Here is a 17684-nt window from a genome sequence, read left to right on the forward strand (position 1 = left end):
ACTAAGGCTAGAGAGTTGATTTTTTCAATAACTTGTTCAGAATGTACATATTTATATTTACTCTAATGAAACATTTTACGAAAAAATTACCGGAAATACAACAATTGACCCTCAACCCCATTTATTAATGTTTGCATACATAATGCGACTAAAATGTCTGTAGAGACTTTGTTTTGGACTCAAATAACTCGGATACTTGTTTCCTATAGTCAGCATAGGACCGCTTTGTAATTCCCAAAATCACGCCTTCGTTTTGGCATGGTTGGAATTCCCTTTTTTCATATTAGTTTATGTACAGCGCTTAGAGGTTACACAACATTAGGCGCTATATAAATCTAGGATATTATTATTATTATTTCTCAATATTTGCATATAATGCGACTAAAATGTATGTACAGACTTTGTTTTGGCCTCAAATGACTCGGATACAGGTTTTATATAGCCAGTATAAGTCAAGCACCTCGAAAGTATGCAAATTAGTAGTACAAGCTATATGAAATATGCAAATTACAGTGAATTGCCTTATGTATCTCGAAAACGCTAATGACCGAGAGAGAGAGATATGGCAACTTTCTTGTACTACTGATTTGCATACTTTCAAGCGAAGTAACAGAGGTGTGATTTTGAGAATTACTAAACAGTTCTATGCTGGCTATAGAAAACCTGTATCTGGGTCATTATTGAAAAAAAAATTTATCGAAAGTATGACATTTGACCCTCGAACCTATTTCTCAATATTTGCATATAATGCAACTAAAATGTATGTACATACTTTGTTTTGGCCTCAAATGACTTGGATACAGGTTTTATATAGCCAGTATAGGATCGTTTAGTAATTCCAAAAGTCAAGCAACTCGAAAGTATGCACATTATTAGTACAAGTTATATGAAATATGCAAATTACAGCCTTATGTATCTCGAAAAACGCTAATGACCGATAGAGATATGGCAACTTTCACCTCTTGTACTACTAATTTTCATATTTTCTAGGGAAGTAACAAAGGTGTGATTTTGAGAATTACTACAGTTCTATGCTGGCTATAGAAAACCTGTATCTGAGTCATTTGAGGCCAAAACAGTCTGTACAGATATTTTAGTTGAATTATATGAAAATATTGAGAAATAGGGTCAAGGGTCAAATGTCATAATTCAATCAAGACAATTTTTGCATAAAATGTTTCATTACAGCGAATATAAATATGTACATTCTGAATCAACTCTGAATTCAAATCAACTCTCTAGCATTAATGGTTTTCGAGATATGGGAAGACTGTAATTTCACCCCTAATTTGCATATTTCATGTAACTTGTACTAATAATTTGCATACTTTCAAGGTATGTGACAAAGATGTGATTTTGGGAATTACAAAGAGGTCCTATGCTGACAATAGGAAAACTGTATCCGAGTCATTTGAGTCCAAAAAAATTATCTACAGACATTTTAGTCGCATTATGTATGCAAACATTGATAAATAGGGTCAAGGGTCAATTGTTGTATTTCCAGTCATTTTTTCGTAAAATGTTTCATTAGAGCAATTATAAATATGTACATTCTGAACAAGTTTTTGAAAAAATCAACTCTCTACCTTAGCGGTTTTCGATACATATAGGAACCTGTAATTTCACCCCCTAATTTGCATATTTCATGTAACTTGTACTAATAATTTGCATACTTTGAAGGTGAGTAATACAGGTGTGATTTTGAGATTTACTAAACATTCCTATGTTGGCTATTAAACCTGTATCCGAGTCATTTGAGGGCAAAACAAAGTCTCTACAGACATTTTAGTTTTCATTATATATGCAATATTGAGAAATGGGGTCGAGGGTCAAATGTTATAGTTCCGGGCATTTTTTTGTAAAATGTCTCATTACAGCAAATATAAATATATACATTTTAAATATTTTAGTGAAAAAATCAACACTCTAGCATTAGCGGTTTTCGAGATATGGCAACGGTGTTATTTCACTCCCTAATTTGCATATTTAATATTACTTGTACTACTAATTTGCATACTTTCGAGGTGCGTGACGAAGTTGTGATTTTAGGAATTATAATACAGTTCTATGGTGGGTATTGAAAAACAATATCCAAGTCATTGAGTCGAAAATAAAGTCTCTTCAGACATTTTAATCACATATATATGTAAATATTGAGAAATGGGGTCAAGGGTCAAAATTTGGTACTTCCGGACATTTTTATGTAAAATGTCTTATTAGAGCAAATATAAATATATATATTCTGAACCAGACTGTGCAAAAATGAACTCTCTACGATTAGTAGTTTTTAAGATATGGTAACCCTGTAATTTCACCCTAATTTGCATATTTAAGCTAATTTGCATACCTTCGGGATGAGTGTCAGAGGTGTGATGCTCAAAAAATAATTACCTTATCATATGTAAACATTTAAAAAAAAAAATCTCTGTTTGCAATTTGTTTCACTCAAAATGCTAGATTGACTAGCCTACTGGTCAACATTTTATCAGTATTCACGGACCGAAACTATGGAACGAGCTCTGTAGAAATCACTTAGATATTGTTAACAAAAATTATAAAATACTAAAAAAATATGTAAAAAGAGACATTTTATCGAATTAAAGAACTTAAAATGCTTCACTCATAAAATATAGATGCATATATTATGCATTTGTGTTGGTGTGTGCGAGTATACACACATAGCCTGTTTTATATTATATGTACTCATACTTTTGCTATAATATATATAGAAAGAATCCACATGTACTGGAAGTAATAAACTGAATATCTTCTTTTTTAAGACAAAATGTATAAATAATCATGTTAGAAAAACAGTATCGCTTTTTGATGATGAACAACTCTAAAATGTATATAGGAAATGTTTTTTTTTTTATTTTTTATCTATTATGTTGTGTTTATTGTTTTATGTTTTTTATGTAAAAGGGTCCTGCGAAAACAGAAGTGTAAACTTCTCTATGCAGGATCCTTGCCATCATTTATGCTATGAAACTGTATTTATAAACGATGAGTAAATAAATGTGAATTGAATAGTGTTACATGGGTTACGTTACGGTTTAAACAAGGTTTAAACAAATTATTAATGTTATAGGTTTAAAACTGAACAATTAAACACACGACTTTTGGTTTTCAGATAAACCTGATGAGGATATTGCAAATGATCAGACTGTTCCTCCTGGTGAGACTTTTACAATAACATCTACTGTAACAGCTAATCCTTCTGACGTCACTTATTTGTGGACTACTGATCTTCCTGGAAATGAAGATTCTGTCAACTATCGACCAACATTTACACTGAAAGTATCGGAAACAGAGGTTGATGGCACTATTTATTTAGTAAATATAACAGTTACAAACATTATTGGATCAACAACGGATTCAGCTAATATCACAATATCTGGTAAGATTTTAAATGAAATGATATTCATGAGAAATATTTTAGCTTTATCTACTGGATACAACTGTGAATACCAGTGATTCTGAGATTGATCTAAATGTTATCTGCTAGCTTCATTTTTGGTATTAGGTGTTAACTTCATCAATTCATTTTTGTAAAATATTAAAGCAAACGATGGATGGACTGGAATTGCATTTACATGAGCAAGATTTATACAATATTAGTTTAACTATAGATTGTTCATTAAAATACAATTAAGTAGTTCATGTTTCGATTTGTTAACTATAAGTAATAATTATTTTAATTGCATAGCAAGTATTACTAATAATTGAGGTAATTTATACTGTAGGCCTACAAACGACTTAAACATAAAAACAGTCGTTTAGGAGTATGGAAATGTATACTACTGTATTATGCTATGGATGTATTAGTTCCTTCAACTTAGTTCATTTAAATTTTTCCTAAAACTATTCCAGTAATTATGACTGCTGTTATGAGTTCTTTATTTAATTATAAATGCCATTTCATATTAATGTTTGTGTTAAGGTACAGAGTAACAATTTATATTTTCCATGATCAACTGCAATGCATTAAAAAAAAAACACCCAGTTTTTAATTAGAATATAAAAATCCCCATATTAAGCACCAGTAACATAACCATTAGGAAATCATGCCACTGATGCGCTGAGCTAGCAGGCCTATTACAAACTTGTTTCATTTAGTTGATGAGCGTTTGCGTGTTTTCGGTTAAAAATAGCATTAAGTCAACAGTTTCAGTCAAAACCACGTCTATACCAATTACAAGTAAGCGTCGTTTAATTAATGAATTTGTGTTTTAGATATTCAGTACTGGAGTTTCATACAAACGACATTGGCTCATATTCTACAATACCAGATTTTACTACAATTTAATTTCAATATCAATATACACCCGTTATGTTTACATATTGAAATAAACAAATCATATAAAATACATTGATAGATTAGGACTGTAATATGCTAACAAAAAACATTTTCCTTCAGAGACAACAGCCGAGTCATGTAATGATACTACGGGTTTGACCATCGGGATGTTCTTTGTTGGCATCATACTTGGTGTCTTAGGATTTTACATTGCAGTAATTACTCACAACAAGATAAAGAAGGTTGGTAAAATGCAGTATGAATATTATATTTATATAACCATTATAATTTTCGAACTATTCATGCTGACAGTGGCAAAAATAATTCAAATTGATGGACTACATTCTACTAAAATAAAATGTCCAACATTATTGCACAAAATATAATTGAAAAACATACAGTAGTGTATACAGAGTAATAATAACTTTATATTAATCTAATAGAAGTCACTGTCAAAGGAACAAGACTCAGACAAAAGGAAACAAGATGTAAGTATCGATATAATCTATAAAGAGGACAAACCAACGACTGGTAATCCAATTGAAAATATTATGATTGTGCATACTATATTTTAGTTACTTTTAGTACGATCACCACAAGTTATTGTATTGTGACTTTATTGCTTATTTACTACATTGTATAATAGTTTCTTATGTTAGCAATCCTTTGCTTTTTAACAGACTTACATGGATTATGGAGGAGACACTGGCGAGCAAAAGCAAACCTATCAAGATTTACAACATAACGTAGAAGAGTCAGCTTATGTTAATGTTAAGGCTGGGAATAAGCAAAAGGGAAAAGTATGAACTATTAAGAAATGAACTAAAAGCATAAATCAATAGATATAAGCTTTTAAGGACTGTGTTTAATAAAGTAAATGTAAATGTATGTATAGCGCATTCCACAAACTATGCCGTCTTTTGTTTATATTGTTATCTTTATTTGCTACATTTTATATTTACAAATTCAATAATGTTACAGTAATTTTAAATTGTATGATAACTTGAAATGTTATTGTAACTTTACATTTTTTTAATAATTGTCTTTTTATGAAATGTATTTTTGTAACTGTAATTGTATTATCGAGGACCCCAATGATCATCTTTTGGTGAACGGGCTACCCTCATTGAAAATGAATAAAAAACGTACGATTCATTACTTAACCTCTCAATGTGTAGTTATTTGTTCGTGTCTATATTTATAAGGCATTTGAATTAGCATGAGATACTTGAGTTATTGTTGCTGTTGCATTTGCCTACTGATAGGTGACAGTATTTAGATTACAATAAAATACTTCCTTGATAGGGATGGACTTAATATTTGGTGTAAATGACGACTAAATGGGTGCGAACTTTGTGTACGGTGCAAGAGTATTTGTAATAAACGTTCGGTAAACAATTCTGTGCAGTCGTAAAGAGCGGTTCATTGTCACTTCCGGCATCGATAGGTCTAAATTAAATTTGTTATTTTATGGCAATGAAACAATTGTGAGTTGGGAGAGGAGTTTTGTCAACGAAATATACTAGACGGCCGCCGGATCATCAAACATAAGGTATGTCATTACTATAGAACTTCGCCCGAGAGCTGGTATCCCAAACTCTCATTTTGATATTCCATTTACTGATAAAACCTCTATACCCTAACTCTCTCGATCCCGGTGGAAATGTAGTTTATAAACTTTCCAGTACAATTCTAGCAATGTTGATACCGGCCTTCCCCAATGGATACATTCTCCCTCCTCTCTCTGCTGATATACATTAGCTGTTTCCTTTATAGGGATGAACTTATTTTGTGCAAATGACGACCAAATTAGTGCGAACTTTGTGTACGGTCTAAAAGTATTTTGTTTTTAAACTTACGTTGTAAAATTCTTTGCAGTACTAAAGAACGGTTTATTGCCGCTTCCGGCATCGACAAACATACATGTAAATTTATGAAAGAATTATGAGTTGGACCCGGGACTTTCCCCACTAAATTCTTAATTATGTCTAGTCACGTGCAGTGGCACGATAATACAATCCTGTACTACCTATTGAAATGGGGTTGTAATGTGGTTAAAAAACTGTATTTGTTAGACAATGAAATGTATTAGGTAAATTATCTAAACATCGTTAAACATTCTTTCTATTTACGATAGGTAGCCTACACGAGTAATTGAATTGTTGGATAATGTTATCAAAGCAGGATATTTATTTGCATCTCTTTCTTTTATGCTGTAAGTAATCAAATATGGTTCTATTTGTGCTTTGCTTTTTTTTTATTTTGTAACATTACAAAGTTATTATAATACTGGAATACTTCTTCATTTTCTACGTTGTTTTCTGCCTTTGATATTTTATTCGGACCCCAATGGAAACTAATTCTTTTTCTTAGGATTAATTGGGTTGTCCTGAATTCATCATCAAATGTTTCTCTTTTGTTTTCTCTCTTATGTTTTTTCATTTGACTGTTTTTATGTATGATATTTATGATGTATGGATTCGAAATAAAAACAAACAATATCATTCTGTACAGTAGTATAAAACACTTAAAAGTAAAAACAATCCCATTATTGTTTGATCATGTTCTATTACTTTTTTGTTTAACAAAATTCAGTCTTACGAAAATGTGTTGCTGTAACAGTGGCTGTTGATGACGTAGATGTAGCTGAAGGATCTGAAGCAAGAATAACATGTAACATTGTACCAGCTAGCAGTGGAGCTGTTCCTGTTGTAGCATGGTATAATGTTACCAATGCGGCAAATGATTTAATAGCAAACTATCAGGGTGGATTTGGAACAGTAGAACCTGGATACAGTGACAAATTTAGTGTTGAAAATGACATTACTCTTGTAATTACCAACACTCACAGAAGTGATAGTGGAACATATCAATGTAGTGCAAATTTAGTTGGAGATAGTCCATCACTGGATGATGACACATGTGCCCTGACTGTAAATTGTGAGTACAGTAACTCCTTAATTAGGTGTGGTACATAACTTGAGTCTCATAATTCTCATAAATTGAAATGCTGTTTGTCAATAGGATAGGACGGTCAAAGGTTTAAAGAGGAATCCTAGTTTAGAATTTCTCTTATCGTTCCAGTCCTTAACAGTGTATTAAGTGAAGACAAAAAAGGATATGTTGATAGAAGATTAAACAATAATTATTGTTTTTACTCAATAACTTACTGTATTCTTTAAATTTTACCAAATATTGCCTAATATAAATTATTCTTAAAATTTATAGATTTAGATAAACCCGAAATTAACTTTTTGACACTTGTAACTGAAGGAGATGAAGTTGTCATGACCTGTGTTGTGGATTCGAGTCCAGAAGCTATGTGCAACTTTATAAAAGATGGTGACGTACTACCACATGATGGTTCATGTACGTTTACAATTCCATCAGCCAGTCGTGCTGATGATGGAAGTTATGAGTGCGAGGCGGATAATGGTGTTGGTAACAAACAAAAAAGTGACCATAGAAACCTAGAGGTACAATGTAAGTAGTTTGTGATGATTTGATGTTAAGGTAAAATGATGATCAGATCTAAGTTTATAATTCCACAATACACGAAAATGGGCCGCCATGTGTGCTAATTAATGTAGGATTGCAAATTCCAATAAATAGATATCTACAATGTAGGCCTACACGTTTATAAGAATGGTGACATGACATAATTGTCACGTGGTGATTAAAATACATCAACCATCCGTTAATCGCAGTAGCGAGTGGGACGCGGAAAAATGTTTATTTACCAAGACCAAATCTTATACAGGCGACATGGGTTACGTTACGGTTTAAACAAGGTTTAAACAAATTATTAATGTTATAGGTTTAAAACTGAACAATTAAACACACGACTTTTGGTTTTCAGATAAACCTGATGAGGATATTGCAAATGATCAGACTGTTCCTCCTGGTGAGACTTTTACAATAACATCTACTGTAACAGCTAATCCTTCTGACGTCACTTATTTGTGGACTACTGATGTTCCTGGAAATGAAGATTCTGTCAACTATCGACCAACATTTACACTGAAAGTACCGGAAACAGAGGTCGATGGCACTATTTATTTAGTAAATATAACAGTTACAAACATCATTGGATCAACAACGGATTCAGCTAATATCACAATATCTGGTAAGATTTTAAATGAAATGATATCCATGAGAAATATTTTAGCTTTATCTACTGGATACAACTGTGAATACCAGTGATTCTGAGATTGATCTAAATGTTATCTGCTAGCTTCATTTTTGGTATTAGGTGTTAACTTCATCAATTCATTTTTGTAAAATATTAAAGCAAACGATGGATGGACTGGAATTGCATTTACATGAGCAAGATTTATACAATATTAGTTTAACTATAGATTGTTCATTAAAATACAATTAAGTAGTTGATGTTTCGATTTGTTAACTATAAATAATAATTATTTTAATTGCATAGCAAGTATTACTAATAATTGAGGTAATTTATACTGTAGGCCTACAAACGACTTAAACATAAAAACAGTCGTTTAGGAGTATGGAAATGTATACTACTGTATTATGCTATGGATGTATTAGTTCCTTCAACTTAGTTCATTTAAATTTTTCCTAAAACGATTTCAGTAATTATGATTCAAGATTCAAGATTCAAGAAATTTTATTTGTCCATAAAATGGAAATTCACTTTGCTTGGTAGATTAAAACAACAGTATTGCAACAATTTAAAAACGTGCAGTATTATAACAGATTAAAAATACAAGATAAAAAGTTAAAAATACTGTTAAAAATGTAAAACTATTAAAAATTGCATTAACGTCTTACATTAGAATTAAAAATATGAATGCTATTTACAACGAAGGATTTTCTAGTTCTACAATGATTTGCTCTTGGAGGTCGTAGCCTAATGCCTGATCTATTTAAGTTATAACAGTAATGTAACGGATGAGTGGGGTCTTTCATAATATTGTTAACTTTTTTTTAGAATACTCTTTTCATAGATAAATGAACAAGGCGTTAGATCAGCTTTAATAATACGTTGTGCAATTTTACGTGGTCTCTCAATATTTTTCTTATCATTTTCAGTAAAGTTACCATAAAAACATCCAATGCTAAAAGATAAAATACTTTGAATAATACTTTGATAAAATAGAATTAAAATAGTGTTATCAACTCTAATTTGCTTGAGTTTTCTGAGAAAGTAGAGCCTTTGAGATGCCTTCTTGGAAATCATGAGAGAGTTTGACTCCCATTTTAATTTGTTGTCAATTATAGTACCTAAGTATTTGTATTGAGTTACTCTTTCAACCTCGGTTTCTTTAATAGTTATTACATTATGTTCAACTGCGGTTTTACGAAAATCTGACTGCTTGTATGAGTTCTTTATTTAATTATAAATGTCATTTCATATTAATGTTTGTGTTAAGGTACAGAGTAACAATTTATATTTTCCATGATCAACTGCAATGCAATTAAAAAAAAAACACCCAGTTTTTAATTAGAATATAAAAATCACCATATTAAGCACCAGTAAGATAACCATTATGAAATCATGCCACTGATGCGCTGAGCAGGCCTACTACAAACTTGTTTTATTTAGTTGATGAGCGTTTACGTGTTTTCGGTTAAAAATAGCATTAAGTCAACAGTTTCAGTCAAAACCACGTCTATACCAATTACAAGTAAGCGTCGTTTAATTAATGAATTTGTGTTTTAGATATATTCAGTACTATACTGGAGTTTCATACAAACGACATTGGCTCATATTCTACAATACCAGATTTTACTACAATTTAATTTCAATATCAATATACACCCGTTATGTGTACTTATTGAAATAAACAAATCATATAAAATACATTGATAGATTAGGACTGTAATATGCTAACAAAAAACATTTTCCTTCAGAAACAACAGCCGAGTCATGTAATGATACTACTGGTCTGACCATCGGGATGTTCTTTGTTGGCATCATACTGGGTGTCTTAGGATTTTACATTGCAGAAATTACTCACAACAAGATAAAGAAGGTTGGTAAAATGCAGTATGAATATTATACTTATATAACCTTTATAATTTTCGAACTATTCATGCTGACAGTGGCAAAAATAATTCAATTGATGGACTACATTCTACTAAAATAAAATGTCCAACATTATTGCACAAAATATAATTGAAAAACATACAGTAGTGTATACAGAGTAATAATAACTTTATATTAATCTATTAGAAGTCAGTGTCAACGAAACAAGACGCAGAGAAAAAGAAACAAGATGTAATATTGATACAATCTATAAAGAGGACAAACCAACGACTGGTAATCCGATTGAAAATATTATAATTGTGCATACTATATTTTAGTTACTTTTAGTACGATTACCATAAGTTATTGGACTGTGAGTTTATTGCTTATTAACTACATTGTATAATAGTTTCTTATGTTAGCAATCCTTTGCTTTTTAACAGACATACATGGATTACGTAGGAGACACTGGCGAGCAAAACCAAACCTATCAAGATTTACAACATAAAGAAGAAGAGTCAGCTTATGTTAATGTTAAGACTGGGAATAAGCAAAAGGGAAAAGTATGAACTATTAAGAAATGAACTAAAAGCATAAATCAATAGATATAAGCTTTTAAGGACTGTGTTTAATAAAGTAAATGTAAATGTATGTATAGCGCATTCCACAAACTATGCCGTCTTTTGTTTATATTGTTATCTTTATTTGCTACATTTTATATTCACAAATTCAATAATGTTACAGTAATTTTAAATTGTATGATAACTTGAAATGTTATTGTAACTTTACATTTTTTTAATAATTGTCTTTTTATGAAATGTATTTTTGTAACTGTAATTGTATTATCGAGGACCCCAATGATCATCTTTTGGTGAACGGGCTACCCTCATTAAAAATGAATAAAAAACGTACGATTCATTACTTAACCTCTCAATGTGTAGTTATTTGTTCGTGTCTATATTTATAAGGCATTTGAATTAGCATGAGATACTTGAGTTATTGTTGCTGTTGCATTTGCCTACTGATAGGTGACAGTATTAGGATTACAATAAAAAACTTCCTTGATAGGGATGGACTTAATATTTGGTGTAAATGACGACTAAATGGGTGCGAACTTTGTGTACGGTGCAAGAGTATTTGTAATAAACGTTCGGTAAACAATTCTGTGCAGTCGTAAAGAGCGGTTCATTGTCACTTCCGGCATCGATAGGTCTAAATTAAATTTGTTATTTTATGGCAATGAAACAATTATGAGTTGGGAGAGGAGTTAAGTTTTGTCAACGAAATATACTAGACGGCCGCCGGATCATCAAACATAAGGTATGTCATTACTATAGAACTTCGCCCGAGAGCTGGTATCCCAAACTCTCATTTTGATATTCCATTACTGATAAAACCTCTATACCCTAACTCTCTCGATCCCGGCGGAAATGTAGTTTATAAACTTTCCAGTACAATTCTAGCAATGTTGATACCGGCCTTCCCCAATGGATACATTCTCCCTCCTCTCTCTGCTGATATACATTAGCTGTTTCCTTTATAGGGATGGACTTATTTTGTGCAAATGACGACCAAATTAGTGCGAACTTTGTATACGGTCTAAAAGTATTTTGTTTTTAAACTTACGTTTTAAAATTCTTTGTAGTACTAAAGAACGGTTTATTGCCGCTTCCGGCATCAACAAACATACATGTAAATTTATGAAAGAATTATGAGTTGGACCCGGGACTTTCCCCACTAAATTCTTAATTGTGTCTAGTCACGTGCAGTGGCACGATAATACAATCCTGTACTACCTATTGAAATGGGGTTGTAATGTGGTTAAAACACTGTATTTGTTAGACAATGAAATGTATTAGGTAAATTATCTAAACATCGTTAAACATTCTTTCCATTTACGATAGGTAGCCTACACGAGTAATTGAATTGTGGATAATGTTATCAAAGCAGGATATTTATTTGCATCTCTTTCTTTTATGCTGTAAGTAATCGAATATGGTTCTATTTGTGCTTTGTTTTTTTTTTATTTTGTAACATTACAAAGTTATTATAATACTGGAATACTTCTTCATTTTCTACATTGTTTTCTGCCTTTGATATTTTATTCGGACCCCAATGGAAACTAATTCTTTTTCTTAGGATTAATTGGGTTGTTCTGAATTCATCACCAAATGTTTCTCCTTTGTTTTCTCTCTTATGTTTTTTCATTTGACTGTTTTTATGTATGATATTTTTGATGTTTGGATTCTAAATAAAAACAAACAATATCATTCTGTACAGTAGTATAAAACACTTAAAAGTAAAAACAATCCCATTATTGTTTGATGATGTTCTATTACTTTTTTGTTTAACAAATTCAGTCTTACGAAAATATGTTGCAGTAACAGTGACTGTTGATGACATAGATGTAGCTGAAGGATCTGAAGCAAGAATAACATGTAACATTGTACCAGCTAGCAGTGGAGCTGATCCTACTGTAACATGGTATAATGTTACCAATGGGGCAAATGATTTAATAGCCAATTATCAGGGTGGATTTGGAACAGTAGAACCAGGTTACACTGACAGATTTAGTGTTGAAAATGACATTACTCTTGTAATTACCAACACTCTCAGAATTGACAGTGGAACATATCAATGTAGTGCAAATTTAGTTGGAGATAGTCCATCATCTGATAATGATATATGCACTCTGACTGTAAATTGTGAGTAAATCTTTTATTTTTTATCCATGGGTACGCTTACTTTAAAACTCAGTAGTGTCAGATTTTCAGAAAAAAATCTAATTACGAATAACTTTAATCCCACCTTTTTAATTTTAATTTTCTTTAGTTTTTTCTCATCTTTTTTCTGTTGATTGCTCAGCGCGTAGAGGCGTCCTGCATGTTGCGCTATAGTAAATTGAACATTATTATTATTATTATATAACTTTGATAAGTACCATGGTTGAGGGGTAAAAGTTCATACTCCACTCAAATTCATCTGGATTCTTTCCTGTCTGAAAATTGTATTCAGTGATTTTATAAAGTGAGACAATTGTGTTAATATAAGATTAAACAATATTGTTTTTAACTCAAATGATCCCATTTTTAAATTGTACTATTTTTTGCCAAATACAGTAATATAGATTATTCTTAAATTTTATAGATTTGGATAAACCTAGAATTAGGTTTTCGACACTTGTAACTGAAGGAGATGAAGTTGTCATGACCTGTGTTGTGGATTCTAGTCCAGAAGCTATGTGCAACTTTATAAAAGATGGTGACGTACTACCACATGATGGTTCATGTACGTTTACAATTCCATCAGCCAGTCGTGCTGATGATGGAAGTTATGAGTGCGAGGCGGATAATGGTGTTGGTAACAAACAAAAAAGTGACAATAGAAACCTAGAGGTACAATGTAAGTAGTTTGTGATGATTTGATGTTAAGGTAAAATGATGATCAGATCTAAGTTTATAATTCTACAATACACTAAAATGGGCCGCCATGTGTGCTAATTAATGTAGGATTGCAAATGCCAATAAATAGATATCTACAATGTAGGCCTACACGTTTATAAGAATGGTGACATGACATAATTGTCACGTGGTGATTAAAATACATCAACAATCCATTAATCGCAGTAGCGAGTGGGACGCGGAAAAATGTTTATTTACCAAGACCAAATCTTATATAGGCGACATGGGTTACCTTACGGTTTAAACAAGGTTTAAACAAATTATTAATGTTATAGGTTTAAAACTGAACAATTAAACACACGACTTTTGGTTTTCAGATAAACCTGATGAGGATATTGCAAATGATCAGACTGTTCCTCCTGGTGAGACTTTTACAATAACATCTACTGTAACAGCTAATTCTTCTGACGTCACTTATTTGTGGACTACTGATCTTCCTGGAAATGAAGATTCTGTCAACTATCGACCAACATTTACACTGAAAGTATCGGAAACAGAGGTTGATGGCACTATTTATTTAGTAAATATAACAGTTACAAACATCATTGGGTCAACAACGGATTCAGCTAATATCACAATATCTGGTAAGATTTTAAATGAAATGATATCCATGAGAAATATTTTAGCTTTATCTACTGGATACAACTGTGAATACCAGTGATTCTGAGATTGATCTAAATGTTATCTGCTAGCTTCATTTTTGGTATTAGGTGTTAACTTCATCAATTCATTTTTGTAAAATAATAAAGCAAACGATGGATGGACTGGAATTGCATTTAACATGAGCAAGATTTATACAATAGTAGTTTAACTATAGATTGTTCATTAAAAAACAATTAAGTAGTTGATGTATCGATTTGTTAACTATAAGTAATAATTATTTTAATTGCATAGCAAGTATTACTAATAATTGAGGTAATTTATACTGTACAAACGACTTAAACATAAAAACAGTCGTTTAGGAGTATGGAAATGTATACTACTGTATTATGCTATGGATGTATTAGTTCCTTCAACTTAGTTCATTTAAATTTTTCCTAAAACTATTTCAGTAATTATGACTGTTGTTATGAGTTCTTTATTTAATTATAAATGTCATTTCATATTAATGTTTGTGTTAAGGTACAGAGTAACAATTTATATTTTCCATGATCAACTGCAATGCAATTAAAAAAAAAACACCCAGTTTTTAATTAGAATATAAAAATCACCATATTAAGCACCAGTAAGATAACCATTATGAAATCATGCCACTGATGCGCTGAGCAGGCCTACTACAAACTTGTTTCATTTAGTTGATGAGCGTTTGCGTGTTTTCGGTTAAAAATAGCATTAAGTCAACAGTTTCAGTCAAAACCACGTCTATACCAATTACAAGTAAGCGTCGTTTAATTAATGAATTTGTGTTTTAGATATTCAGTACTGGAGTTTCATACAAACGACATTGGCTCATATTCTACAATACCAGATTTTACTACAATTTAATTTCAATATCAATATACACCCGTTATGTGCACTTATTAAAATAAACAAATCATATAAAATACATTGATAGATTAGGACTGTAATATGCTAACAAAAAACATTTTCCTTCAGAGACAACAGCCGAGTCATGTAATGATACTACTGGTCTGACCATCGGGATGTTCTTTGTTGGCATCATACTTGGTGTCTTAGGATTTTACATTGCAGAAATTACTCACAACAAGATAAAGAAGGTTGGTAAAATGCAGTATGAATATTATACTTATATAACCTTTATAATTTTCGAACTATTCATGCTGACAGTGGCAAAAATAATTCAATTGATGGACTACATTCTACTAAAATAAAATGTCCAACCTTATTGCACAAAATATAATTGAAAAACATACAGTAGTGTATACAGAGTAATAATAACTTTATATTAATCTAATAGAAGTCGCTATCAAAGGAACAAGACGCAGAGAAAAGGAAACAAGATGTAAGTATCGATACAATCTATAAAGAGGACAAACCAACGACTGGTAATCCGATTGAAAATATTATGATTGTGCATACTATAGTTACTTTTAGTACGATTGCCACAAGTTATTGGATTGTGAGTTTATTGCTTATTTACTACATTGTATAATAGTTTCTAATATTACCGGTAGCAATCCTTTGCTTTTTAACAGACTTACATGGATTATGTAGTAGACACTGGCGAGCAAACCCAAACCTATCAAGATTTACAACATAAAGAAGAAGAGTCAGCTTATGTTAATCTTAACGCTGTGAATAAGCAAAAGGGAAAAGTATGAACTATTAAGAAATGAACTAAAAGCATAAATCAATAGATATAAGCTTTTAAGGACTGTGTTTAATAAAGTAAATGTAAATGTATGTATAGCGCATTCCACAAACTATGCCCTCTTTTGTTTATATTGTTATCTTTATTTGCTACATTTTATATTTTTCAAATTCAAATATTCTTTATTCATCCTCAATCATGAAAATATACAACAACAATATATGAGAACATAAAAAAGATGAAAAGGAAACACATACAAACTCAAAAGAGCTTGATTAGTTGTGTCCCCCTATGTCCCTAACTAGCCTAAAAAACTAAAACATAAATAATAAAAAAAGCTAAATCCTGCAACAAGTATTTTTAAAATTATTTGTAAAATGATAAATGTTCTTTAAACAATGATTTAAATATATATATTGATTTGGTACTTTGTAGTTCGTAATTCAAGTCATTCCACAATTTGGGTCCCACACATGACACAGTAAAACTAGTAGAAGTACGATTACGTTTTCTGAGTCTCATTTTGTCTTTAGATCTTGTATTATAATTATGGTAAGAACCATTTTTAATAAAGAGCGATGAAAAACGCACGTCCTGATTAGTAGTAACATTATACATGAAAAGCCCAATTTGGTACTTATTGATATCCGCAATTTTAAGAAGTTTAAATTTATAGAAACATTCAGTCATTGAATCATTAAACTTTGACCATGTTATAGCTCGTAATGCCCTTTTCTGGAGTTTAAATAAATAACAACAATATATGAGAACATAAAAAAGATGAAAAGGAAACAAATAAAAACTCAAAAGAGCTTGATTAGTTGTGTCCCCCTAAGTCCCTAACTAGCCTAAAAAACTAAAACATAAATAATAAAAAAAAGCTAAATCCTGCAACAAGTATTATTTTAAAATTATTTGTAAAATGATAATAAATGTTCTTTAAACAATGATTTAAATATATATATTGATTTGGTACTTTGTAGTTCGTAATTCAAGTCATTCCACAATTTGGGTCCCACACATGACACAGTAAAACTAGTAGAAGTACGATTACGTTTTCTGAGTTTCATTTTGTCTTTATATCTTGTATTATAATTATGGTAAGAACCATTTTTAATAAAGAGCGATGAAAAACGCACGTCCTGATTAGTAGTAACATTATACATGAAAAGCCCAATTTGGTACTTATTGATATCCGCAATTTTAAGAAGTTTAAATTTATAGAAACATTCAGTCATTGAATCATTAAACTTTGACCATGTTATAGCTCGTAATGCCCTTTTCTGGAGTTTAAATAACTCGTCTAAATAACTTGGAAATGTGCTACACCATATTATGTTGCAATAATTTAATACTGGTTCAATGAGTGATTTGTATATTGTCCAGAGAGCATAGGTTGGTAAAAAATGTCTTACTTTATATAGTATGCCTACATATCGAGATATTTTCCTAGCTGTAACATTGATGTGGTTCTTATGTGAGAAATTCATCAATATGTACTCCAAGGAATTTAGTCGATTTAACTCTACCTATTCTTTTATTGTTGACATAAATATTTACATTCTCTAAATTACTTGGATTTCGCTGATTGCGGAAAATTATGTAATTAGTTTTTTTAACGTTGATTGATAGTTTATTGCACATGAACCAATCCGAAAC

At 31.1% G+C, this 17684-nt stretch overlaps 2 protein-coding genes and 2 long non-coding RNA genes across 4 annotated transcripts in view; all 4 read left to right on the forward strand.

Moving 5' to 3' along the window:
* LOC140057411 (uncharacterized) overlaps nucleotides 1–3224 on the forward strand; it is a 73920-nt gene extending 70696 nt beyond the window's left edge. Inside the window, exon 3 of the long non-coding RNA XR_011846938.1 lies at nucleotides 3131–3224. This is a non-coding gene — a long non-coding RNA (uncharacterized lncRNA). The remainder of the gene's footprint in view (nucleotides 1–3130) is intronic.
* Nucleotides 3225–5650: 2426 nt separating this feature from the next.
* Nucleotides 5651–11194, forward strand: LOC140057283 (cell adhesion molecule CEACAM6-like). Its single transcript, XM_072102866.1, has 8 exons — nucleotides 5651–5849; nucleotides 6435–6512; nucleotides 6893–7237; nucleotides 7526–7780; nucleotides 8157–8423; nucleotides 10178–10299; nucleotides 10500–10586; nucleotides 10736–11194. The coding sequence occupies exons 2-8, from the start codon at nucleotides 6467–6469 to the stop codon at nucleotides 10859–10861; spliced, it is 1248 nt and encodes a 415-aa protein (XP_071958967.1). The 5' UTR covers nucleotides 5651–5849; nucleotides 6435–6466; the 3' UTR covers nucleotides 10862–11194.
* A 215-nt stretch (nucleotides 11195–11409) lies between these two features.
* LOC140056960 (uncharacterized) lies at nucleotides 11410–12931 on the forward strand. The gene is made up of 3 exons (XR_011846852.1): nucleotides 11410–11612; nucleotides 12197–12273; nucleotides 12653–12931. It is a non-coding gene; the product is annotated as an uncharacterized lncRNA (long non-coding RNA).
* A 5-nt stretch (nucleotides 12932–12936) lies between these two features.
* On the forward strand, nucleotides 12937–17340 carry LOC140056959 (uncharacterized). Its single transcript, XM_072102491.1, has 6 exons — nucleotides 12937–12997; nucleotides 13440–13694; nucleotides 14071–14337; nucleotides 15350–15471; nucleotides 15672–15716; nucleotides 15910–17340. Exons 2-6 carry the CDS (start codon nucleotides 13499–13501, stop codon nucleotides 16033–16035), a joined length of 756 nt encoding a protein of 251 aa, XP_071958592.1. The 5' UTR covers nucleotides 12937–12997; nucleotides 13440–13498; the 3' UTR covers nucleotides 16036–17340.
* The last annotated feature ends 344 nt before the right edge of the window (nucleotides 17341–17684 follow it).

Source organism: Antedon mediterranea, chromosome 8, assembly GCF_964355755.1.
Source record: "Antedon mediterranea chromosome 8, ecAntMedi1.1, whole genome shotgun sequence".
NCBI lineage: Eukaryota > Metazoa > Echinodermata > Crinoidea > Comatulida > Antedonidae > Antedon > Antedon mediterranea.